Source organism: Crinia signifera, chromosome 6 (genome assembly GCF_055691185.1).
Source record: "Crinia signifera chromosome 6, ASM5569118v1, whole genome shotgun sequence".
NCBI classification, from domain to species: Eukaryota; Metazoa; Chordata; class Amphibia; order Anura; family Myobatrachidae; genus Crinia; species Crinia signifera.
In genome coordinates, this window is record NC_139222.1 from 216,115,639 (window position 1) to 216,142,154 (window position 26,516).

A 26,516-nucleotide genomic window follows, 5' to 3' on the forward strand; every position below is an offset into this window, starting at 1 on the left:
CTGCACCATCACATTTAACCATCGAGTTCAGCTCAGGTTACTGCAATTAGAAAACCAGGGTAGAGCATTATCCTTTGTCTACAGGGATTATGTCTGGAATATATGGTACCAAATGCTGTGGGGGGGAAAATAAAAATAATCTTTGCATTTTATATCCCTGTAAAAACCTGCAATTAGTTTTATGAATACTATTGTCATTGTGATCACCCTCTGGTGTTGTGCGATAACAGGTTGGTATTGCTGCACGGGCTGTTGGCCATACAAATCCTACGAGAGGACAAATGTCAATATCGATTCAGACAGCTGGATCACAGTCTCACAGACAAACACAGGCAGTGGATACAATAGCAACAGACCTTTGTTGAAAATATGACCTGTCCTCATGTGATGCTAGATTGTACAGGATACAGTCACATGTTTAAGCTTCACAAACATTTGAATATGATGCCGTCTGGCAAGCATTTAACACTTGATGGTGCTGTTTAAATAAGTTTTATGGAGCAGTGTTGCAGATTTATGCGCTGGCCTACAGATTGTGTACAGTGCATATGCCAACAGATTCAGCAACCACTTACTTGCCAAGGCTTTCTCGTAATTCTTCCCCATCGCTATGAAATTCCTAAGGCAGGGGTTAAATTGTTCCATAATAGTCTGAAAAACACAAAAGAAATAGAGATCAACACCAAGCACACCACAATTGCCAGAGATCTAAAATAAAAATGTAAGAAAGGGAATTTAAAATAAATAAAATGATATATAAAATTTAATGTTGCACATCATACAGAAGGTGATCTAATGGATTCCCCCAGACACAGGCCCTTATTCTGATCGGTGCGGTGTTTTCCGCTTGCGGTCGTACCGCCGATGTTTGTCGTCTGCGCATGTGCAGAGGTCACTCTGCGCATGTGCAAGCGGTTTCGACGTACGTTTACTTTAGACGCCGCACAGGGGGCGGAGAGGGGCGTGAGGGGCTACTTAGCCTCATTATCCTATGCATACGCCCCGCGTTTCATGGGCGTTCCCATGCAAACGCTGGGCGTATGCATGGTAATGAAGCCGTGACGCATGTGTAGGGGGCGGGCATCTGACATCGCCGGATGTCAGCTGCCCGCCCCCATACATTATTTCATACGGACAAGTGTCCGTGTTGTCTAGGGTGGCGGGAGCTGGTGGAGCGTGCGGCCCTGCATTCGATGGTCGGCGACCATCAAATGCAGGGGCTGCTCCCAAGATGGAGGAGGCGTATCCCCGTCCACTTTCATGCGGACCGCCACATATCCGCGTACGGACGGAGGTGGCGATCCGTATGGAAGGCGGGGATTCGCCTGCACGGTCCTGGCCGCATATTCTGATCTGGCCGCACAGATCAGAATAAGGGCCACAGTCACTAGTGGGCGTTTGATGGAGCAAATCAATGGTTACACCGGTTTCATTGATCGTTGAGCGTGCCAAACTGGCAACAGAAATAGTCAAAATATCTACTCGAGTCACAATTTGACAGACAGGAAGCCAGCATTTGATGGTGGTAAGTCAGTTTTCTGAGAGTGTGAGGAAAAACACAGCGAGGTTCTGTGATGTCAGTGCTGGTCTCGATCAGCCTGATTCGGTCAGAGTTTTGTAAGCGTCAGTTTCAGAGAATGTGCACTGCAGGTGGGGCAGATGTAACGTGCAGAGAGTTAGATTTGGGTAAGTTATTTTGTTTCTGTGCAGGGTAAATACTGGCTGCTTTATTTCGGTACTTGTGTAGTTTCACGGTGCCCAATATATCGGATGCAATATTGGCCGATATATCGATGCGATCCAAATCGATTTTTTTTACCTGTTCATAACCCCACTATCCACTACACATGGAGTTGATTTTATATAGTGTGGCAAACAAGCTCGCCACGCTTTGGGCTCGGTGGCTCGCCACACTATATAAAACTTAACTTCATGCGTAGTGGATAGTGGGGTTACGAACAGGTAAATGTTTTGGGCTATGCTGCAGCCGCTGGATGTCGACAGAAGCGAAGGTGGTGAGGTGTGTGTGTGTGTGTGTGTGTGTGTGTGTGTGTGTGTGTGTGTGTGTGTCCCGGGCGGTAGCAACACCAACCCCCCCCCCCCCCTTCCCCACCCGGGCCGGATTTCAATCCCAATCCGCCCCTGCCTGACAGGGTATTTAAAACTTCCAACTAATGTACAGTATGTAACTTTCTGCATGAGCTTCAGTGGGAGCTGGCAACAAATTAACTGTTTGGGATCACTACATTGGATTTAATTGCCTTATGGGTTTGCAGTAGTAAGATTCTGGTGTAGATGTATGATTAGGTGTTATAGAGGACTAGTGGTATCAAAGCAAGATGCGGTCAGGATGCTGAAGTTTAGAATACATCCCAACTGCTGTCAGAAGACCGGTGCCAGAATACTCGATAAAGGATCAGGATACAGAAAGTGAACCATCGGTTAAGGCACTTTTGGGTATGCCCTAAAAGACTTGATCGCACCCCCTTAACTGACCCCACCCCAATTAGGACTGCTTATCTGTCCCAATCCACCCGTTAGGGCCCACACACACACTGCAGAAAGTTTAGCCGTAGATTGGCTGGCTCCTGGCAGCAGAGCAGCGCCACTATTTACATTTCTATGGAGTGGGGTATAATGCTGTGAAGTTCCTGCCTGTTTAGAGACCTACAATACTGTATGGTTGTGCTGAAGTACGTTAGTGCTCACTTCCCCTCCTCTCTCTATGCTCTCTCTCTGTCTCCCCCTAACACCTTTGCCTCTCATTCCCTTCAAGCTCTCCTAAGGGGCATTTTATTGACAATAAATTTTGCTAGGGGGCCCACAAAGTTCTAGTTATGCCCCTGTCTGCAGCACAATGTAAATAGAATACATAAAATCCTTTATCTGATCTCATTAAAAAAAAAAAATTCAACATAGAAAATATGACACACACTTACTGTAATCTGTTCCCACCTACATGTATTACAGTACAAAAAGTATAACTAGTTTATAGTAATCTATTAAGCTACAATGAGCTGCTTTCTCGTGATGCTGGGCAAAAAATAATAATGCTGGAGATAGTCAATAATATGCACCAAGCGTATATAAATGTTAAATAATGACCCTTCTTATAAAAAACTTTAATAGCTCACAATTAGTTCTCTAGAATACATAGTAAGTCCGAATTGTTTTTCCAACTTTACAAATAGTGTGTACACACGGTGCGATATGGCTTCCGATGTTGCCGATATAGTGAACATCGGAAGCCATATCGCATGCTTTTTTAGGTCTTGCGAGCCCGATGCGTGTGAGTGTAAGTCGGCTGTCAAATAGAGGGCAGCTAAGACTATATAGTGCAGATCTGCACTATAGTCTAAATTGTGCCACTGCATGCATGCCGTGCGATGCGAGTCCCGATGCGATCTGATCGTATCGGGACTCGCATCGCACAGCATATCTACCATGTGTACACACCATTACTACTCTATTTTCAATCTTTATTATAAAGACAGACAAAAACAATAGCGGAATAAAATACAGTATTCAATGCGGTTAAAGTACAATACCGTACAGCAGTAATTCAGCACCATTGAGTATATCTTTTCTGATGCCATCGATATTCCATATCATCGAAACAAACAGTGTGCTACACTAGTAATTTGTTACAACCTTGCATAATTTATATTTTAAGCTAACTTAATATACAGTGCTGACCTTTCGAACTAATTAATAGTGTTAATCTGATTTTGTGTTCGTTCAACCCAACAATTCTGACTTACTGTGCATTATAGAGAACTAATTGTGAGCTATTAAAGTTATAAAAAGGGTAATAATTTAACCTTTATTATACCCCTTTCACACTGCAGCTCTTAACCGGTATATTGCAGATTTTTAAGCCTTTTAAAACGGTTAGAGCTGCAGTGTGAAAGCACCAGTCTGCATTTACCGGTTACAAATAACCGGTATTTGCAAACGGGTAAAAAGCAGAGTCCTACACGGTTCAGAGCCGTTTTTTATGCAGTGTGAATGGCTCTGAACCGATATATAGGACTCAGGCAGTAGCTATGAGAGCGCAGTGCATATGTAATGAGCCCCTCATTACTATGTGCATATGTAATGAGTGGCTCATTCGTATGCACTGCACTCATGAAATATGTGCATATGTAATGAGTGGCTCATTACACATGCACTACGCAGTCTTATAGCTACGGTCTGTCCTGCTTTCATACTGCAAACTTGCTTGAGACCCGGTATTTATGTGCAGTGTGAAAGGGGTTTAAAACGGTAATACAGGTTGAGTATCCCCTATCCGAAATGCTCGGGACCGCGAGCATTTCGGATAGGGGAATTTTCCGGTTTTTGGAATATTTTTTTGCAGACATACTTACCTGTCCCCTGATGGTCCCTGGGCGTCCCTCGGCGTCCGCGCAGTCCCCGGGCGTCCACAGCGGTCCCAGGAATGCATTGCGCGAGTGTGCGCGCGCACCGGTGACGTCACCGGCGCGCGCGCGCACACTCGCACAATGCATTCCTGGGACCGCTGGAGACCCTGGAGAAGATGCCGGAGGCCTGCTGTGGACGCCCTGGGACTTGGTAAGTATGAAAAGAGGGTATGGGGGGGGTTAAAAAAAAAAAAAATTCGAATGATTCCAAAAACCACGGTTTTTGGAATAATTCGGATAGGGGATGCACGGATAGGGGATACTCAACCTGTATACCGTTTTAAAAACCATTTCAAAATATCGGGTCTCAAACGTTTAGGCAATGTGAGAGCAGCATAATTTATATACGCATGGTGCATATTGTGGACCATTTCCAGCATTATTATTTTTCTCCCAGCTTCACGAGAAAACCACTCATTGTAGTTTAACAGATTACTATACACTATTTATACTTTTTGTACTGTAATACATGTAGGTGGGAACAGACTGGTTTACAGTAAGTGTTATAGGTTGTAGGTGTCGCTTTTAACCCTTTGAGTGCAAACATCTGAGTGATGTGCAAAATATCTGCTAAAAATGCCAGCAGTGCTCACATTTGTTATATACATTCAAATAATAAAAGTTGTCTAATAAAAGATTATATTTTCTATATAAAAAAAGGTACAGGTCATTATGATGAAAAAAAGTTTGTGTGGCAATTTTTCACACCTATTTTGACAAAGTCCCTTGGCACTCAAAGGGTTAATAAGATCAAATAAAAGGATTTTATGCATTTTATTTAAGTTGTGCCCAGACAAAAAAATAAAACAACAAAAATAAGTTTCCTATACCCTTTTTTTTACATTTTGTTCAAACTCTAAAAAGGGAGCACCGCCAGAATTATATTCAACCTACGCATTATGATGGGTAATTTGACCATAATTTGAATACATTAATCTTTGCTTAACTTAATTTCTGGCTATTGGAAAATCTGAGCTTGTGCAGAGTAACATAACCTACTTGGTCTCTCATAGGCCCTTATTCTGATCGGTGCGGCCGGATCCGAATATGCGGCCAGCACCGTGCGTCCTAAACCCCGCCTTCCATACGGATCGCCAACTCCGTCCGTAAGCGGTAAGAAGCTGTCCAAACGGACCGCACATGTATTTCTCACGAATACACCGCCTCCATCTCAGGGAACCTCCCCCATCATTCGATGGTCGCAGACCATCGAATGCAGGACTGAGTGATCCACCAGCTCCCGCAACCTCAGACCACACGGACATTTTTCCGTGCAAAAGCAGGGATCTGGGCGGGCAGCTGACATCCGGCGATGTCATATGTCCGCCCCCTACACGTGCGTCACGGCCGCATTACCATACGTACGCCCAGCGTTTGCATGGGAACGCCCATGAAACGCGGGGTGTAAACATATGGTAATGAGCCCAAACAGCACTTCACACCCCTCTCCACCCCCTGTTCGTAGTGTACACATTTCATGCGGAATGTGGCCGTGCGTCCGGCTCGCACATGCGCAGAGACGCCTCTGCACATGCGCAGACACAAAACATCGGCGGCACGAACGCACGCAGATAATACCGCACCAACCAGAATAAGGGCCATAGTCTTATGTACCTCAGAGCATCAGATTGGCGAGAGTTAGCATCATCACATAGTACTGCACATTTTGATGCCAGATTTATCCTGGGGTGAGAGCCAGAGCAGCACAATGTCACCAGGAGGGCACACCAATGTGGCAAAAGGTGAATGGAGAGGGGACATTATATTGAAGATCTGAACTAGTGAACTATTATTTAATACATTTAACTAGGGCACTGCTGTGGGGTATAAAATTAACAACTGCTGGGTATCGGTCTAGAAGAGCTGGGTGGCTCATTCAAAATATTGCTATTGGTCCCATAATGTTGCGGCCTGGAGAGAAGTTCCAAAAAACCTAATATCTAGCAAATAAGCAGCAGACATTTGTTCAGGTATAGAAGCATTTTATACTGGAATACTATTATAGAAATAAATCCATCTTCTACAAGCTCTGAAAGCCACATAAAACAAAGAAAAATAAAACACAAACACAATACAAAAAAGGAGAAACCAAGCTAGTGAGGTCCAGACTGATAAAGCTCTGGGCATACAGTATAGCAGGGCTGCCCTCAGGAGGAAGAATGCCTGCTTTATTAGAACAAGGTCATTGTAAGGGTCGCAGACTGTTACAGCTTCATCTCGCAATAGCTTCCCTTTGTTTTATAGTCTTATTGCAAGATTTTCATAGTACTTAACCCATATAAAATGGTAAGTGTTGTGTCTGTACATAGAATGTGTTTTTTGTTGGAGAAATAGATGTCTTCTTAGCACGGTTTATGAACTATGGAGACAGACAAAAATGAACACACACACCTCATGTGAAGAGTTATATATGTATACATCCATTACACACGAAAAGCGGACTAAATATCAATCACTAATCAGGCAGGTTATCTTGACTTATGAAGTTTCATTTTACACGTCAACCCAGTAGATGGCGCACCAACAATCACAATACTAGATGGCACTTCAGTTAGTTTTGCTGAGCAAGAACAGACATCCACAAGAGCAAAGCCACGGGTAAATGCTAGTTCTTTATAATCCATACAATCTATTGTACACACATAGAACATGGGGCCTGATCATTCATCTGCAAAAACATCATTACCCGGTATCCTGTTGCACATCCATACCCAATTCATGAACCATTAAATGATTTTTCCAGTCTGTGCACATGTAAGTCTGACCCTTCCACAGCTCTGTGACAAGTCTCTGTCTCAAAATGTGAGGGGATTGAGACTAGACATTTACACTGTGACACTACTTTGGCTCACGCATTCGCAGTCAATCAATAATTGAAAGGATTGTGAATTTGCCCAGCAGCGATCAACTCTGGAACAGACCAATAGTAGAGTATAACTGTAGACCATTAATAAGCCATTAAACCATTTGTGTACCTCCTGAGGAATTAAGTCTTCATATGAGTTTACATTTAACCAACTGAATATTTGTTGTGTCCACACTGTGAGACTCAGTCATTGTGAGTCAGAGGAGACAGATGAAGGATGTGGAGTGTGGCCATTAGGTGTGCTGACAAGACCAGAAGGCCTGCTGCAAGCTGGCGGAGGCACAGTGCAGGTGGGTCAAAGTTGAGTTACATAAGCACAATCATCGTTGCAGACACCACCCTTCCAGGGAAGCACACCTCTGGACTCCAGACATCTGGCTATAGCTGGCCTTCCTGACGGAATCCTGGACAGGTGAATAGCCAAGAGCTAGCTGTGAACCCAGACTCTAGTATATACCGTTATATAGTAGGGCTGGTGTAATGGTTAGAATTGCTGCCTCACAGAACAGAGGCTGTGAGTTCGATTCCCGCCATGGGCCTTAAGGTGCCCATACACTAGTAAGATTTATCTTCAGATCTGGCTGGTTGGAACAAAAACATGGTTATGGATGAATGACAGTTTGCCAGTTTGCCAGCATTTCCAAGCAAATGGTCAACTGTCATTTGCTTTCATCCATAACCATGTTTTTGTTCCAACCAGACAGATCTGCAGATAAATCTGCGTGTGTATGGCCACCTTAACTGTGCGGAGTTTCTATATTCTCCCCGTACTTGCGTGGTTTTTCTCCGGGTACTTCGATTTCCTCCCACAATCCAAAAATATACTGGTAGGCTAATTGGCTCTCAACAAAATTAACCCTAGAATGTCTGTGCGTGCGTGTACATGTAGTAGGGAATATAGATTGTAAGCTCCACTGGGGCAGGGTCCGATGTGAATGTTCTAATATTTGCTGCAGAATATGTGTGCACTATATAAATAACTGAAGAAGGTTTATTCATTTATTTACAAGTCTTCCGGCCTACAGAATACTACATGCCCAGCAAAAAAAAGAAAATCAGGAAAAAAAAAAAAAAAAGAGCATATTGCATGGTATGTTGTAAAGACACTAGGTGTAGGAGGACGCTGCTTGTAGGCTTACACTACTGTGTGCTACAATTCTCCTGCACAAGGGCTATTTGCCCTTGAAGAACGTTGCCAGTGTTTTATAGCTAAACAAAAACTTCTGGCTGGGCTCATGTACTTGCTTTCAGGCTAGAAATGGTCGGTCAGCCCATGAATGCAAGTAGCAGAACTGCTGGGGAGCAATTTTGTCGTATTTTGTTTAGTTTACTTTAGAAAAAATGACTACAAAACACTTAATACATGTAGGTCACAGGCAATATCCAAAAATCAAGATCTTTCTCACAACTCCCTTTGGCTGATTTAGGTGTCGTAGGATATTAAGTAACCCGTAGAAGTATCATTTTCTTCTTGCCACCTCAACTTTCACTTTTAAGCTACTGCAGGTTCCTGGGTTAACAAAAAGATGCATTACAAGGCTAGTACATAGTGAACATGCCCTCAGGTAGAGTAAACAGGTCACCAGTCAAAGGAGCTTTGTCAAAACATCTCCTCCCCTCTCATGCCCTTTGTATGTCATTCATCAGTGGAGCAGCAGTATGGCTGTAGGGAAGTTGGGGAAACTGATAAAATATGACCCTTTTGCAGTCTACAGTCCCAGTTTGTGCAGTACCCAGAACCTACTCTGCCTGTGCCCTAGTAACAGGATGAGCGAGCCCGAAGCCACACAACCTCCCTGAAAACACTTGGGCAATCCTGCCCTTTCCCCGACACTGACGCACCAGGTGTACATGGTTGGTGGGCAAATATTTACTGGACAATATACCAAGAACCCCGAATTTTGATGAATAATGAGCAGTGTGTATCTGCACCATGTGTTTTTCTTTGCAGAACTTAAGTCCCAGTATGGTAGAAACACATATTAGATAGGGTGTGCATTCCAAGAACCCCCCCTTTCCCTGACACTCCCAGATAATGGCTGGTAACTAGTGTTCCCGCTAGGCTATTTTAACGGGGCACTGCACCCTGCCCTTCTGGCAGCGCCCCGCTAAAACAGCCTGCCTCTAACCCCTCTGGTGTGACCGGGGAAGCCCGGCGCCGCTGTAGATAGCGATGCCCGGCGCTTCCCTGGCAGTGTAGAGCCTTCGGGGTTGCTGGGTCCACCCCTTTTCTTGGCGACTGCACGCCCAGTCCACCCCCCTTACACTGCCCGTCCTAGAAGGAACACTAGGTAACTACACACAAGTGACGACTTTGTCAATAAACTTGCGAATAGAACAATTGCTACAATCCATACGTAGTCCATTGAGAATAGGATGTCATGCGAATTTGCACAGCAGTGATCACCTGGTGCACAACATTGCCAAGTATAACTCTACAGCTTGTGGTTGCAACTGGGAATCCTATCAACCTGTACCTGCTAACGTGTTAATAAACCACCTCTGGTTAAGTCATCTGCCATGTGGACCAGCGACCATTTGCACGCTGCTACCACCTACCACTGAAGTGACTGCCAATATGGCTACCTTCAGCCTGGCCTCCTCCCACATGGTGTCCTGATATCATGTGTCTTTCTGAGAGGAGCCTTGTATGTATGAAAAGACTCTGCCTGAAATACAGCCAGCAGTACACCCACCAGCAGGTGCTTACCAATTACTATCTCAGACGTTCCCAACCACGGTCCTCAAGGCATACCAACAGTGCAGGTTTTGTAGCTATCCAGGCTTGAGCACAGGTGACTTAATTAGTATCTGAGGGGTTCTGATTAAACCATCTGGGCTGAAGCCTGGATATCACTAAAACCTGCACTGTTGGTGTGCCTTGAGGACCGTGGTTGGGAATGCCTGCCCTATCTGGTGATACAAAAGGGATTTGTATTTGTAAGTGAAAGGAGGGAGTGATGGGCAAGGTAAGGCAAGGTCATGCCGGACTCGCAGTTGTCTTGCTTTATAGGCACTGTCTCACGGTGTGCAATGAGGGCCCTTTCTTACCAGTTTCTCTGCTTAGAGCAGTGGTTCTCAAACTCTGTTCTCAAGACCCCACACAGTTCACATTTTCCAAGTCACCCGACAAGTGCATTCATTACTGACACATTAACAAATCCACAGGTAGAGCTAATTACTTCACTTGACTTTGAGGAGACCTGCAAAACATGCATCCGGGGATACCTGTAGCAGCAACGGGTCGAGAACAACTGCAGCAGCACCAGAGAGGGGGACACCTACGAAGGTACCTGGCGCTTTTGATTGAGACTCGCAGGTGCGCCGGGGAGCAAGTGAGCCAGTCGCAGGAGAGCCGTGCGCTGGTTAACAGGAAACCGAAGATGCTGGTAAAAAGAGACCTGTGTCCTCTTTTTTAGCCACTCCCCCTCCCCCTTCCCCACCATTGCCTCATCCCCTTTTGTCACCTCATCCACACCCACTCCCCCCTCTTGCTCACCGTCACCACACCCACTCTCCCGCAGTCACCTCACACCCTCGATTGTAGCCAATAATTTTCGTCTTTCATATTGTCTAGTATGTATAGGCTTGAATGAACGAACAAACCACTCAACTGCTGTACTTTGAGACACTCGGGTTGACAAGTTGTTGTTTTTAAAACTCCAAATCACAAAAAAAAAAGTAAGTGACTCTGCTGTAATTAATGCGGGTGGTTATGAAACTTCTAAGATATCACCTACACACTGTCACTGGAGAGGCTGGAAAGTGGGTGGGTATTGATGACAGTGGGGTAGTAGGTTTAGCCTAGGGTGCCGAGAAGCTTTACACCGACCCTGCCTACTAAACAATGCCTGTCCTAACAAATGCCTGAGAAGGTATATTCACGCTGGAGGAGCAACAGTGTCCACAAAGTCTAGTATCTCAGCAGCAGGATGCAAAATGAATGGTTCAGAACATCAAGTCAACAATAAGGCCTCATCCACACGGCTCTTTCCAAAGGACTTGAATCACTGCTTTTCTAACAGTAACAATATACTTGTGCAACAAGGACAATAATTCTATAACTCCATTCATACCGGAATATGGCAATATGTTATTTGACACAGTTAACAGTTCTATCATCTCAAGTCGCACAGAACGTTAGCTAAAACAAGGTCTCTTAAAAGCGTAGATCTTTCACTTTATGCAAGTAAAGTTTCTATAGCAACGGAAGTTGGGGCTAATTAAATATCGCATGCAGAATTGAAAAATCTGACAATTTTTTGTCCTTCTGCACATCCGCATCACCCATGTAAAACTCGGAAGAATCAGTTTGACAGCGATGGCGAAGTCATGCTACAACCTGAATAATGGCAGTGATGAGGCTGCCTTTGTGGGAGGACACATGGTCCATAAGCGATGCTTCAATTCAGGGATGTGTTAGCTATCCCGCTACAATATTATCACATTATTGTACCAAATGGCTATCTAGGAAGTCACCGCGGCGCAAGATTCTTCATCCAGAGTGCCAAAGAAGAACCTACATAAAAGATATATACCACAGAGATCTCTCCAGTGTGCATGACAATAGAGGTGTCACCCTACTAACCTTGTTACGAATATATTTTCACAGGGTTCATTGGCCCAAGCATTATAAAAAGGTTCTGGATACTTGAATCTTCAAACATTGAGGGTGTTATTTTGGTTCACTCTCTGACAGATTCCTTCTTAGACAAAACCATGTGCACTGCAGGTGGGGCAGATGTTACTTGTGCAGAGATAGTTAGATTTGGGTGGGGTTTTACTTCAAAATGAGATCTATAATTGCAGTGTAAAAATAAAGCAGTCTGTATTTTCCCTGCACAGAAACAAAATAACTCACCCAAATCTAATTCTCTCTGCACATTTTACATCTTCCCCTCCTGCAGTGCACATGGTTTTGTCCATCTAAAGCCCCGTACACACGGGGGAGATATATTGCTGAGCAGAGATGGCCGCTGATGAAAAAGAAACTGCCGGGGGGGAGCCCGGCAGTGGTAATCAGCTGGTCGCAGGAGCATGTTCCTGCGACCAGCGATCACTACAGGGGTAAAAACTGGAGCGTGCACCCGGCGATATATCGCCGGTGCACACTCCCATCGTGGGCAATATGGTCGCTTAGTGACCATATTGCCCACGATATTGTACAAAAATCGCCCCCGTGTGTACGCACCTTAAGAAGGAATTTGTCAGAAAGAGTGAACCAAAATAACCCCCTAAGAGTCTTTCAAACAAGGAGCAATGTTTTAGAGGTTGTCAACTGTTTATCATCTGTTGGAGGTCAAGCCCTCCCACTTTTAAAGCAATATACCACATGAATATGAATTGAAGTTAATACCCCCGATTAAGTCTCTATGAGACTAAACACATTGGTAACTTATACAAACTGAATTGGCTCAAGCTACTATGAAGAATTTATGAAAAAACTTATTGGAAATCGTTTATATGGACTTTTAACAAACATATTAGGAAATTTCTGAATTATGGATTCTTGTACAGACCTTTTAGGGTCACAAGGTGGTGACTGTTATATGGGCACCAGTCCTATGTTGTATGTATTTTGTTCCTGATTCCTGCCAACAAGGGATTTAGGAGAATGAGGGCGACCTACATATTTTTATACACCTTATTAATAGAGCAAAGTTTAGATATTATCAGTGTATAAATATATTTTAAGTGCCAGTTGAGAGGGATATCACTTTCACCAGTACGGATGGTGTAATGGTTATCATTACTGCCTCACAGCGCTGAGGTCATGGGTTAGATTCCCGCCTTGGCCCTAACTGTGCGGAGTTTGTTTATTCTCCCCGTACTTATGTAGGTTTCCTCCGGGTACTCCGGTTTCCTCCCACAATCCAAAAATATACTGGTAGGCTAATTGACTCCCAACAAAATAAATCCTAGAATGAATGTTCCACATGGAAGAGTCTGAATATAGATTGTAAGCTCCACTGGGGCAGGGACTGATGTGAATGTTCAAATATTCTCTGTAATGTATTTATATAGCCCACACATTTTTGATATTTGCCATTTTTCAAACACAGCCTGTTACATGGCAGCGAATAACTGGTGCTTTATCACTCTCCACAGTACACCTGCCCATAATCAGGGGCTGGCTGGCAACTTTTAGCCTGGGGGGCAAGTCCATACCACTGGCCCATAAGTAACAGCGCATCATTAAATGGAGGTTTTTCGTTTTTCTTTATGTAAACGGCCCCTAGCAGCAGGGGGACAGTGTCATTCATAAGTTATGCTGCAGTGATGCCCCCCTGTAAGGCTTGTTGTGCATGCTGTGGGTCCCCAGCTGTCATTCGATGAGCGGAGCACAACAGCTGCACACGCAAGGTTCACTGACTATGATATGGCCACCTATGTGCAAGAGCACGGCCGTATCAGTTTGCTTTTTAGCAAATTTTGGGCCTTGCAGAGCTTCTGTAGCCCAGCAGGACACAGAGGGAGGTTGATGAATCACATGACCAGCTGCATCAGAACAATACACTGGACCACCAGGGCCCTATTTAGTCTTTAAGGTGGCCCACGGCACTAGGTCCGGCTCGAGCCTAATTTGTTAGGTACAGTAAGCAAACACGGTTTTTGGTGCCCCACACTTGATATTGTTGGTGGAGCAACAATGTGGACGGGGTAACAATTAGTGTATAAGCTTGTTTTTTTAAAAAGTAAGTTTGGCCCATGAGAGTGGGTGTTATTACATGTCACTCTGCCATAATATGAAACTGTACAAATACAGAAATATACATTAGGAAAGAAAACTACTGTCAATTCACATAAATCTATGCTAAACATATCAGAAAAGCAACACACATACTGTATATAGTGGTTGAAGTGGAAATTTTGAAGTGGGGCTATGGAAAGTGTAGTGTCTGTAATAGGGGGTGTGGCCACTCAAAAGGGTGCGTGTCCTAAACTGTAGTGTACAACACCATATACCCCTTATAAAAATTATGCAACACAAGAGTAGACCCCCTTATACTGTCTAGTACTAGTGTCACACGGAATTAACCAAAATACACATCATGCCATGCAAAATGAGCCAAAGTTCCCATTATGCCACACAGTATGAGCCAAAATTTCAGGGACAGAAAGAGAGAAGTGCGGGGGCACAGTGACAGCGGGGAGGCGGTGGGCAGAGTGACAGCGGGGTGGCGGTGGGCAGAGTGACAGCGGGGTGGCGGTGGGCAGAGTGACAGCGGGGTGGCGGGGGGGCAGAGTGACAGCGGGGTGGCGGGGGGGCAGAGTGACAGCGGGGAGGCGGGGGGCAGAGTGACAGCGGGGAGGCAGAGTGACAGCGGGGACGCGGGGGGGGCAGAGTGACAGCAGGGACGCGGGGGGGGCAGAGTGACAGCAGGGACGCGGGGGGGGCAGAGTGACAGCAGGGACGCGGGGGGGGCAGAGAGACAGCAGGGACGCGGGGGGGGGGGGGCAGAGAGACAGCAGGGACGGGGGGGGGGCTGAGTGAAAGCAGGGACGGGGGGGGCAGAGTGAGAGCGGGGACAGAGTGAGAGCAAGGGTAGAGTGACAACAGGGATGTGAATGACAGCAGGGAGGAGAGTGGGGACAGAGTGCAGAGTGTAGGTTAAAGCATTACTTACTTTTCAAGCCTACAAAATCTAAAGCTGTGGCGGGGGGGGGGGGGGGGGGGTTGGGGGTAAAGGAGAGCCGGACATGCAGCGCCAGGAGGATGGAGAGGAGCTGGGCCACCCGGCAGGCATACGGCAGCGGGAAGAGATAGGGGACCCAGGCCACCCGGCGGGGATCCAGTAGCAGCGCGAGGAGAGGCGGGCTGTCCGGCAGGGGCACACTGCTAAACCCCCCCCAGACAGATCTCTCAGCAGGTGACCGGACACTGCCAGCCTGCTCCCGACACCTTCCCCCCACCTCACCTCTATCATGAAGTCTCTGCGGAGGTGGAGCAGGGGCCTGCCAGCAGGAGCAGCAGACAAGGCTGCTCTGGAAAATCAGTCCCCAAGCACGGCCACGGTTACAGCAAGGATAAGGGGGGACTGGAGCGTCTCTAATTCTAGTGCCGAACGATGACAAGCCAATCAGAGCTTACAGTCTAGCAACTATTCAGGAACCACCGCTGCCTGATTGGCTGCAGGACTGCAAGGTCCAATTAGCTTGCGCCTTGCGGCAAGTGCCTGTGTTCCTCAAACACGGTCAGCGCTGTTTGAATCGGCGGCTTCCCAGCGCCTCAGTGTAGTACCTTATACGGTTGGGCCGGCCCTGTGCAGCACTAATCGATAAAGCGGCCCGGGGGGCACATGGCACCCTGCCCAGCCCGCCACTGCCCATAATAAGAAGCATGTTTTATTTATAAAAAGAGAAGGGGGGATACACGTTAGGTTTGTGTATTACTTCTATTGCTCATATTATTTGTTTTGTATCTTTCTAGTCATGACCTTTATTCTTCCAACCTTGTTATATGCCAGGGATAAAAAAAAAAAAATCATCATGATGTACCCTGCCCTGAGGCAGTCCTATGGCACCACAGCTAAATGCATCCAAGTTACTGGCTGTTGTCCTTGTGGATTCAGAGAAGCACTGATTCACTTTTTTAATTACATGGTGAATATGGTATTAACAGCGTAGTTTTATATGATTACACAATATCTAGCCTGGTGATAGCGGCGTGCATCACTATGGGGCATACAGAGATTTGGGCTTAATTTCGAAGCGATCTATTCGCCGTTTGTATGGTGAAAAAAAAAAATCAGGGGCCATCAGGGGCCATATGTTAAAATTTATCTTACAAATTGTCCTGCTGCAGCTCTGGTGGCTGCCGCTGAATAGGACTGACAGTCTCCAGCTGAGAACTACCGACCTCTCGTGAGAATTCCCCAATACTTGACTTCCGGCAAAGCGGGTAGGCGGGCCACTCAGACCGCTACAGGGGCCGCATACGGCCCCCGGGTCTGAGGTTACCCACCCCTGGCTTAGGAAATAGGCAAAAATTACTACGCATGTAAGCTCCATAAGGTCCTTGCATTGGCCCAAATCTAAGCATTTTATTGCCTATATGCTGCTGTAATTACAATGAAAATACTCACATCCAACTGTGGGCCATAAGACTGATCAGCTGCTGATATATTGGTCTACAATCCATGATACAGTGCTTCAGAAGCATCACATCCCACACTCCACAACAAGGCAGATGACAACCAAGAGGTAACATTACTCACCAGGAAAACCTGATGCTTTAAGTACTCTAAAGCAATAGGAGTCCTTAGCTCTACCATGAAATCATTTTAAATTTGACCAAACTTTATAGCAGAAATTCCATTACCTAGAGATTACATTCACAAACATCCAGACATTACAATAGAGTTGTTCACCTACAGACACCAATCATGGGTAGGTGTGGTTGTTCACGGTGTAGCTCTCAAGCATTTCTGGTGTGGTCCATTTACTAGCCTTTGTTTTCTCCATGTGATGTCCTGTATGTGCTGCAGACTCTATACAGCATTGTGGACAATGCCAATGCTTTCCAAGTAACTGACATGACTCGTGTTAGCGCTACATATAAGCATATACCCTGGTGGCATGTCCTGTCAGACTACTCTTTTGCCAAGAACAGGCCTTCCATTGAAGTATTGACTGCCAATCCAGGTGTGCTAGGCCTAGTTATTGCTACAACAGAATATCTGTATAAATCACTGCACAAGTATAAATATATAGTATCTGCAGCCAGGGCTGGAACACGGCTCTGTTGCCCCCTAAACCTATGATTTATTGACGTGGGAGTGGGGGTTCTATCACAGGGCTTGACTAATTTTTTTTTTAAATTTGAGAGCCAGGATGAAAGTGTAGGAGCCAAAGGTGCGCACCAAAAGTGTACACCGTAATGCATATTACACATGTACACACACACACACACACACACACACACACACACACATTACATATTATACTACGTGCCATAATGCCCATTACACGTTGTGCCACACTAATACCCATTACATATTATACCATACGCTGTAATGCCCATTAAACAACATTATACCAAACACCATAATGCCTATTACACATTATGCCCCACACGGTAATACCCATTACATATACCAGACGCCGTAATGTCTATTACATATTATGCCACATACATTACGCTTACCTACATGCTCATTGCTATGGGTTTCATGCTTGCTGCCAGCAGCGTCATGCGGTTAACAAGGTCATTGCCAGAGCTAATGCTCGTGGTCATGGGGTTATCCTGGTCTGCCAAGGGTTTATGAATGGTACCACAGGGTTAACCTGGACCGTTAGGGGTTAATGCACATTGCCATGGGGGTTAACCTGGTCTGCCAGGGGTTCATGCATGGTCACGGGGATATCCTGGTCTGCCAGGGGTTAATGCACATCGCCATGGGGGTTCACCTAGTCTGCCTGCGGTTCATGAGTGTTGTCACGGGGTTATCCTGGTCTGCAAGGGGTTAATAATCATTGTCATGGGGTTAATGTGCTCTGCCAGCCCCTCCTCCACTCTGTTACCATTTGCAGTAACGGGAGTAGCTGGGCAGCGTTCCCTCCACCCCCCACCCACGTATTGCATTTGAGCAATCGCATGTGGTTAAAAACTAAAAAATAGATATTAGGTGCAGCCAGGGCAGGTGCAAGGAACCGGAGCGCCCCAGGCGAGGCGGGGTGGGGGCGCCCCGGTGCCCGGGGGGTGGTACCTGTATTCTAAAACTGGCGGCATCGGTGTCCCTGCAATGCTGAAGCGGGCAGGGGTGTCCATGCCGCGGGGGTACCTGCGGCGCTGTCACTGTGTATAAAGCTGCTGTCGGCGGCGGGGTCCCTGCAGTGAATAGAGAATAACTAGCGCTATGCGGCGGCGCGGGAAGCGCTTCTGATTTTGAAAACACGTGCCGCATGCTGATTAGCTGAAACTCAGCCAATCAGCGTGCGGCAAGTGTTTTCAAATCCCGCAAATGCCTAGAGCTGCCTAGTGGTGGCGCCGGCCCTGGGTGCAGCACATAAGATATCAATGCGACATTCAATGGCGTGCCTGTACATCCCGTCGAATTGTCCCTTAAAAATGCATACAATCAGTCGATTTTTTTCGGCCAGTTGTGGTCGAAATTGAATGATTGCATGCAATGTCTCACAAGTGTAATTACTGTTATCTGCCAAGAGAGTAGAACTAATTTCATGGTAACAGTCTAATCCTTTCACCTTTGTGCGGACGGTATACAGTCGTTATTTTGACGTGTTTAAGTTAGACATACATTGAGTCAACCACTGAAGGTCCGCATCGCTTAGGTTGACATGCTTATGGTCAACATGGATGGAAGGTCAACACAAGCATTAAGTTGAGTCAGACATGTGACAGGCGGGATTTCATGCCCTACCATCCACTAGGGCAGTGTTTTTTCAACCACTGTGCAGCGGCACACTAGTGTGCCTTGAGCTGTTCATCTAGAGATGCCCAAACCAGTTTACAGCCACCACCCGTTTAATTGTTATTTACTGGTCTCTTATTTGTTACCTGTCTGAACAAATGTGATTGTTTTGGATATGGGGGCCAAAAGGTTTGTTTTTTTCCTGTAGGAGCCAATGTGTTTTGCCCTGTGTGGATCTCCTGATGTGTCTTGGCAATTTTAAAATCTTATTTAGTGTGCCACAAGGTAAAAAGGTTGAAAATCACTGCACTAGGGCATGAAGGAAGAATAGGATACGGTGCCAAGGCATGGAGAGCCCAGCAAGTCATGAGAGGGGACACGGTGCACTGATTTGGGACAAAAAGTGAAAATCCCATGGCAACCTTTGACCTAGCCAAATGCTTGTGCCGACCTATTTCAGGTGTCAACCTAACCCATGTCATCCTTCAGTGGTTGACCCAATGCATTTCGACCTTGGGTTGGCCAACCCATTGACCCATACACCAATGATATAATACACAAGTGTACACACCTGCTCGCATCGGGTTGAGGGGATTCAGCTTGGGGGTGGGGGGGGGGGTGCAGATCACACTGGAATTTATTTTTTCGTAATGGATGTTTGGGTCAAAGACATGGGTTGGTTACACGATCCATCCATCCAAAGTCCAACTCCAGCAGGAATAAACGGCACTCCGGAGACAATCATTGATGAATAAGGTGTATTAGGTATACATGGGGAGGAGGATCAACCCCTTCCTCAGCCCCAACCTATGGCTGAGGACGGGGTTGATTCACCCCGAAACATTCCACATGTATACCGAATACATCCACGATCGTTTCCCGAGTGCCGTTTATTCCTGCTGGAGTTGGACTTGTGCATTATTATTTTTCTGGCACCAGGAGCAAGGTGTACTTATACTGTTGAGTGCCGGCTGCTTTGGCTTTCTTCTATCTCATCGGATCTCAAACTGTGGGTCCTGACCTTCTCAGCATAGGGTCGCAGCTCCATGTTGCTGATCATCAGGCTGATTACTTCTAATCTCAGTCAGTGATTCAAGGAGTCTGAAATATCTGTTGAATGGTCTGTTATTTTAGACGGGTTGGGATCATTTGGTGTACATTGACAGTTTCAATTGCACCGCATCGCATGACACTATTTTATTCGCCCACCCCACCCTAGTGGATGGTAATGCATGAAATACCACCTGTCGGCACAAATAACAGTGGAAAACCCCATGTCGACTGTCATGCTGTAGACCAAATGACTGTATCCCTTTTAGACTCCTCCAATCATTTTTTGCCTCCACAATGCTGCCATGTATGTGCTGTCTGCTGACTACACATGTGATGGGATGACTTGCCGTAACTTGCAGGGGTCCTGTAAATATTTTTATTGTCCGATGGGTCCCAGAGAAAAATAGTTTGAGGAACCATTTTCCATCTATATACAAAACACACACACACACACACACCAAATCTCTCAAATGGGCAGACAGTTCAGGCGCATACACACTGGGCGACTGAGCTGAAAGCACCCATTTTTGAGCAAAAAAGGAGGTAATACCAGCAGATGAGTGCTGATGCGCACTCCTGCATCATTGCTGGCCTGGCCGTTCAACTGATGGTATTTACCCTGCACAGAAACAAAAATAACTCACCCACATCTCTGCTCATTTTCCATTTGCCCCAACGGCAGTGCACATATGAAAAAGTGCCCCCCCTTGTCATTTCAGACATAGCTAATTTTGGAGCTAAGGACCAGGGCTTTCCAACAAGCCCAGCCCTGTGTCGCTAGAACCCGGGAACCGGAGATATCGCCACACAAATCTAGATTGTTTCCCCATAGGATAACATGGGACCCGATAATGCGACACTCCGCGGCATCACAGAAACTAGTGATTGATCTAATTTGAACCCAAACTGCTGGGCCTTCAATTGATAACAGGCAGGTCCATATGGATCAATTGGTTCCAGAGATAGTGGGTAAACAATTTTTTTTTTTTCTGAAATGTAATTTCATGGCTGTTCATGTTCTTTGAGGGCAGATTACTCTGGAACCAAGCACCCCAGGTTCACGGGACCAAAATCATTTGAAGCCCACTCAAAACTTCTGATACGAATGGAAATTGGAAAAAATGGGATATAGACAAACTGGCGCAGTGAAAATACTTGAAGGTCTACGTTCAGATTCCTCCTTTTCCAAGATGGACTTTCTCTCAAACAGGATATTGGTTATCAGACCGTGATGAGTCGTGAAACATAAGAATAAATAAACAATAATTAAAATACAGATTGTGTATGTGTCTCTTAATATAAACCCCCTAATGGGTGGTGTATCCAATGTGAAGATGGATACGATTCCACGAGGCGTACCGAAACTCACGTTGGGTTAAGATGGTATTCCTCTTATCAAGGTTTCTTTTGGTATGGCCCCAGGGAACTCAATTTCTCAACACAGGTGGACATTTTCTTGTATATGTAGGTGACGAAATGTGTTCACATGTGCTCAAAAAAAGAAAGAAGACAGTGTCTAGAACTGTGATGTGGCCTTATACTTTCTTTTCTTTTTAGAAGAGTGGGCAGCTGAACAAAAATGGTATATTTTGACAGCGTACCTCACTTACGTGTAAGTTAGATGGAGAACATATATAAAGGTTTCTTTTTGTTGAAAAGAAGGGCGTACCCCTACTCACGGTGTAGTCTGTGATTTTCAAACCTATAAAGGTTTCTTTTATATATGTTTCTCCTTAGTGCAGATTAGAAGGTTGAGTGACTTCAACTGTGTCTCTACAGACCCGATAGCTCCAATGCCCCGAAATATAGAAAACATAAGAGATATCCCAATGTAATAGCAGGATTTTAATTTCCACAAGGATTTAAACCCATTTTAGGGAAAGACGTACCTTACTCACCCCTTTTAATGGGGGAGGAAGGCCACATCACAGTTCTAGACACTGTCTTCTTTCTTTTTTTGAGCACATGTGAACACATTTCGTCACCTACATATACAAGGAAACGTCCACCTGTGTTGAGAAATTGAGTTCCCTGGGACCATACCAAAAGAAACCTTGATAAGAGGAATACCATCTTAACCCAACGTGAGTTTCGGTACGCCTCGTGGAATCAAATCCATCTTCACATTGGATACACCACCCATTAGGGGGTTTATATTAAGAGACACATACACAATCTGTATTTTAATTATTGTTTATTTATTCTTATGTTTCACGACTCATCGCGGTCTGATAACCAATATCCTGTTTGAGAGAAAGTCCATCTTGGAAAAGGAGGAATCTGAACGTAGACCTTCAAGTATTTTCACTGCGCCAGTTTGTCTATATCCCATTTTTCCAATTTCCGTGTTTTGAAGTAAAGGTGTATCCTCAGGAATTGTGATTTTAGGCAGCATTGCGCCACGTATTACCTGTCAATTCTTTTGTGCATTGCGAATGTAAATGGGTCAGTTGGTTCCAAAGATATAGCCGGTTAAATGGAGGGGAAGGGGTGGTTTTTTTTCTCCCCCTCACACCAGAAAATGCAGGGACTAGGCTGAAGTAAAAGGGGGGCCAACCCGGGAATGTCCCTGCATGATCCTGGGACAATATTCCCTGGTAAATCCCTGCATTTTCTGATGTGAATGGGGTATTTCAAATAAGTGCTCTGAATACAGCTGGGCAGCCCCCTGCTCTCTGCCTGGATGTCAATGGCTGTCACTTCTGCCTGGCGGTGACTGTCCCCCAGTTACCGCAAGCATTTATTCCCCCTTGGTAATGAGCATGTAATCCCACATGGCGATGAGCATGAAGTAAGCAGCACTTATGTAGCATAATTTTTAATAGGCATTATGGTGTTTGGCATAATACATAATGGACATTATGCTGTGTGGCTTCACATATAATGGGCATTATGGTGTAATTTTTTAATGCGCGCAATGTCCCTGTTTATGAAGCATATTGTGAATTTTGATTTAATCTCTGTAGCATTATGTGAACTCTGGCTCTATTTGTGTGGCATTGTGTGAATTCTGGCACAATCCATTTGGCATCATGCGTAAGGGGCAAGTATGATGGGGTCTAGTATTTTGTTGCATAATGTGTAGAAGTTGCATATGGTGTGGTATACTACATTCAGGGAAATGCCCCCTTTTGAATGGCCACACCCCCTTTTCTGGATCGCGCCTTCGGCGCTCACACAACTACATCCTTAACTTTTGTCGTCAAGGTGAGTCTGTGTACTTTGAATGCCAGGGCCTATTTTTAATCCCATTCCCGCCCTCTCTGCTCCCTTAGCATGTACACTGGCACCACTAACACCCTCCCCCTCCCAAACCCTCTCCTATCATGGTGTACCCCCTGTCATTTTCTCCGGTATCCGCCCCTGCTTACCCCTCCTTGCAGGTGCATCATGAAGAGAAACCTGCACATAGGGGTAGGTATAAGTAAAGATCCTGATGAGTGTGGTTGCATACTACAGAATTCACAGGTTGGTGTGACTGTAGGTCTGCGCATGTAGCCATACAGATAGCAGAGGTTTAACACTGATGTAAAATGGACAATAGTCATTAATATACAGTAGACACATAATCTGGCTATAAAAGGCTCTTTAACTTCCAGATTGCTTTTCTGTTTCCAGCTAATGTGTGTTAATCTACAATTCAAAAATGATCTTTTAAGAGGGATTTTCCCTGAGTCACAATAATTACAGCAGTTTTAGAATTCCACTTGATTTCCTAAGCCACATTCGGAACCTGGAAAAACAACCATGCCCACAGACCATGGTTCCCATCAGAGGCGTAACTAGAACTTTGCGGGCCCCATAGCAAAATTTATAATGGGCCCCCCCCCCAATGCCCCATTATACGACACACCGCAATGACCATTACACATTATGGGACACACTGCAATGACTACAGTCTGTCCCACAAATCAATGGTTCTTGTGAATTTCTACAAAACTATGAATCAGACACATAAATCTAGAGTGTTGTCATACAGACAGCTCACAAGCACACATATGTCCGACACTATATACACAAACACGTCCCACACTATATATATACTGTACACACACGTCCCACACTATATATACTGTACACACACATACATGTCCCACACTATTTATACTGTACACACACATATATCCCTAATCCCACACTATATATACTGTACACACACACATATATCCCACACTATATATACTGTACACACACACACACACACACACACACACACACACACACACGCCCTACACTATGGGGCAGATGTATCATAGCAGCGCTTATCGCGCCGCTATGATACTTCCTGCTTCGCCTCAATAGCGAGGCAAAGCAGGAAGGGACATCGACAAGATGTATTAACATCTTGTCTGCCGAAGCGGGGGAGCGTTAACTCCCCCCTCCGGCGATGTCCCTTTCTGGAGATAGCGCATCAGTTAATACTGATGCGCTATCTCCTGTCCCCCAGCCGGCCGCACTGGGCATGCGCGGGATCTCGCTGTTCACGCGAGATCCCCAGCGCAGCCCACAGCTGACAGCAGGGTTAGCGCTGTCCCTGCTGTTTAGATAGGGCTTCGCCAGCCTGATGCTGGCGAAGCCAAATCCGGCTTCGTGCGGAACGGTCAGCGATGCTGACCGTTCATACATTCGGCCTGCTATCATTTTGATAGCAGCGCCGATATGGACAGGGGCGCATAGCGCCCCTGTCCTTTACCGCATCTCACCTGCTTCATACATGGGGGAGAAGCGGTATCAGTGCACATAACGTGCGCTAATACCCCTTCTCCCCCATACCGACCGTTCATACATCTGCCCCTATATATACTGTACACACACACACACATATATCCCACACTATATATATATATACTGTACACACACATATATCCCACCACTCCCTTTGCACATAATTATACACCACCCATCCAGCACACATAATTATATGCCACATGCCTTTCCAGCGCACATTACCAGCATAGACTGTGACAACTACTCCCCCTCAGTACACTATCTGTGGCATCTTCTTTCCACGATCCACAAAACCCCCCTCCCCCTTTTCTAAAACAAACAAACTGAATTTACCAGAGTCCCAGCCCTTTTGTGTGGCTGGCTGCCACTGCTGTAGGCTCAGCTTGTCTAATCTGCTGGGCTCCTCCACTGTGTTCCTCCATGTGACTTCATTGAGAGAGGGGAAGGAAGGAGCTTTTCCTTCCTTATCCCAACTGATAGGAGGGGACTGGGGAGACGTGGGAGAGCTCAGAGCAGAGGGAAGGGGGGGGGGGGGGGGGGGGGGGGGGCGGTGCTGCTGCCTGTCTTTCAGCATGACAGCTGAAGCAGGGGCGGGGAAGATAACTCTGACAGGAGAGACAGAAGCTTCTGCTGCCGGGCCGGCGCCGCTGCTGCCTGTCAGTCAGAGTGCACTGACAGGCACAGACTGTGGCAGCCGGCAGCAGTCAGTAGCGCACAGCGGGGTATGATGGCAGGGAGAGCGCCTCCCTGCACTTGCATACCTTGCTGAGCGGGTGGCGCAGCTAGCGCTAGCCCTGCTCATACATGCTGCCCACAGCTTTGCCCTCTGTACCGGCCTCCTGCACTCGACATATCCACAGTGCAGGAGGCACTCAGTGGCCTCAGCTTCTTCCTTTCGCAGCTCTGGCTGCAGTTTCCTGGCCGGCGCCAGGCCATCTCCGCCCGACCAGCACAGCGCGACACCCCTCATCTCCCCGCCCGGCTCCTTACATGCCATGGTCATGGTGCAGGGGAGTGCTTGCTGTCCATGGGGCCCCCCCAGCTGCCGGGCCCCATAGCAGCTGCACCCCCTGCACCCACGGTAGTTCCGCCACTGGTTCCCATGGTTTCCTAGAAGCGTTGAACACAGCAACATTAGGTTTTTCAGTTTTACAGGAGCGTTAAGGCAAATACACAATAGGAAAAGGTTATAAACGGAGCGCACAAAACCAAGTTAAGGTCCAAACTGCTGCGGTTTCAAAAAGGGATACTCGGCCCTTTTAGAAAAAGGAGTGTATTTGCTTTATGTTCTGGTCCAAAAGCTTTGTTTAAACCACAAATATACAATCAAATTAAATTAATTCAGCACAGAACTCTTTATTAACCAGTCAGCTACCATTAGCCCAAAACAGTTATACAGTGCCCAGTACAAGAAATACATGTCTGTAAAGGTGCGTACACACGTACAGATTTTTCTGTCTGATTATCTGGTGGGAACAAAAACCTGAAAATGTATGGGAGCACATGACAATCAAAAATATCCACCCAAATGTAGGAAAACATAAATATATTGCAAACATATTTTTTCTATGTTTTCCTACATTTGGGTGGATATTTTTGATTGTCATATGCTCCCATACATTTTCAGGTTTTTGTTCCCACCAGATAGATCAGACAGAAAAATCTGTAAGTGTGTACGCACCTTCAGAGTACCAGTTTATGGACTTCTTCACCACCCAACTCCTGTACCAGCCATCCAGTTTTCACCCAGTAAAGTAATGCACGATATATAATCAGGGGATAGTGAGTGAGTGGTATAGGGTGGATGGGAGGTCTTGGAACAGAGTTCCACCACCTGTAATGGAAGGTGGAACTAGTTCTACCACCACCACCACAGCCCTGCACAGTAATGCCATTAAAAAAAAAAAAAAAAAAAAAACACACCTTGGTACTTGTTTCCTAGCACGGCCACAACGATCATAATCGCGGTCATCGGGGGTAAAATCGCGGGCATCGCATGCGCAAAAAAATCGGGTGCGATGGGCCAGACGCGATGCCCGCGATTTCCCCATAGAGAACAATGTTAAATGC

At 45.9% G+C, this 26,516-nt stretch overlaps 1 protein-coding gene across 11 annotated transcripts in view; it reads right to left on the minus strand.

Moving 5' to 3' along the window:
* Positions 1 to 26,516, minus strand: part of BAIAP2 (BAR/IMD domain containing adaptor protein 2) — a 199,357-nt gene that overhangs the window by 128,495 nt on the left and 44,346 nt on the right. For all 11 annotated transcript variants that reach the window (XR_014444596.1, XM_083148820.1, XM_083148825.1 and 8 more), the window contains exon 2: positions 576 to 651. Coding sequence is in view for 10 of the 11 variants with exons in the window: in XM_083148820.1 (XP_083004946.1) it covers positions 576 to 651 (76 nt within the window). In the remaining variant the exon portion in view is untranslated. The remainder of the gene's footprint in view (positions 1 to 575; positions 652 to 26,516) is intronic.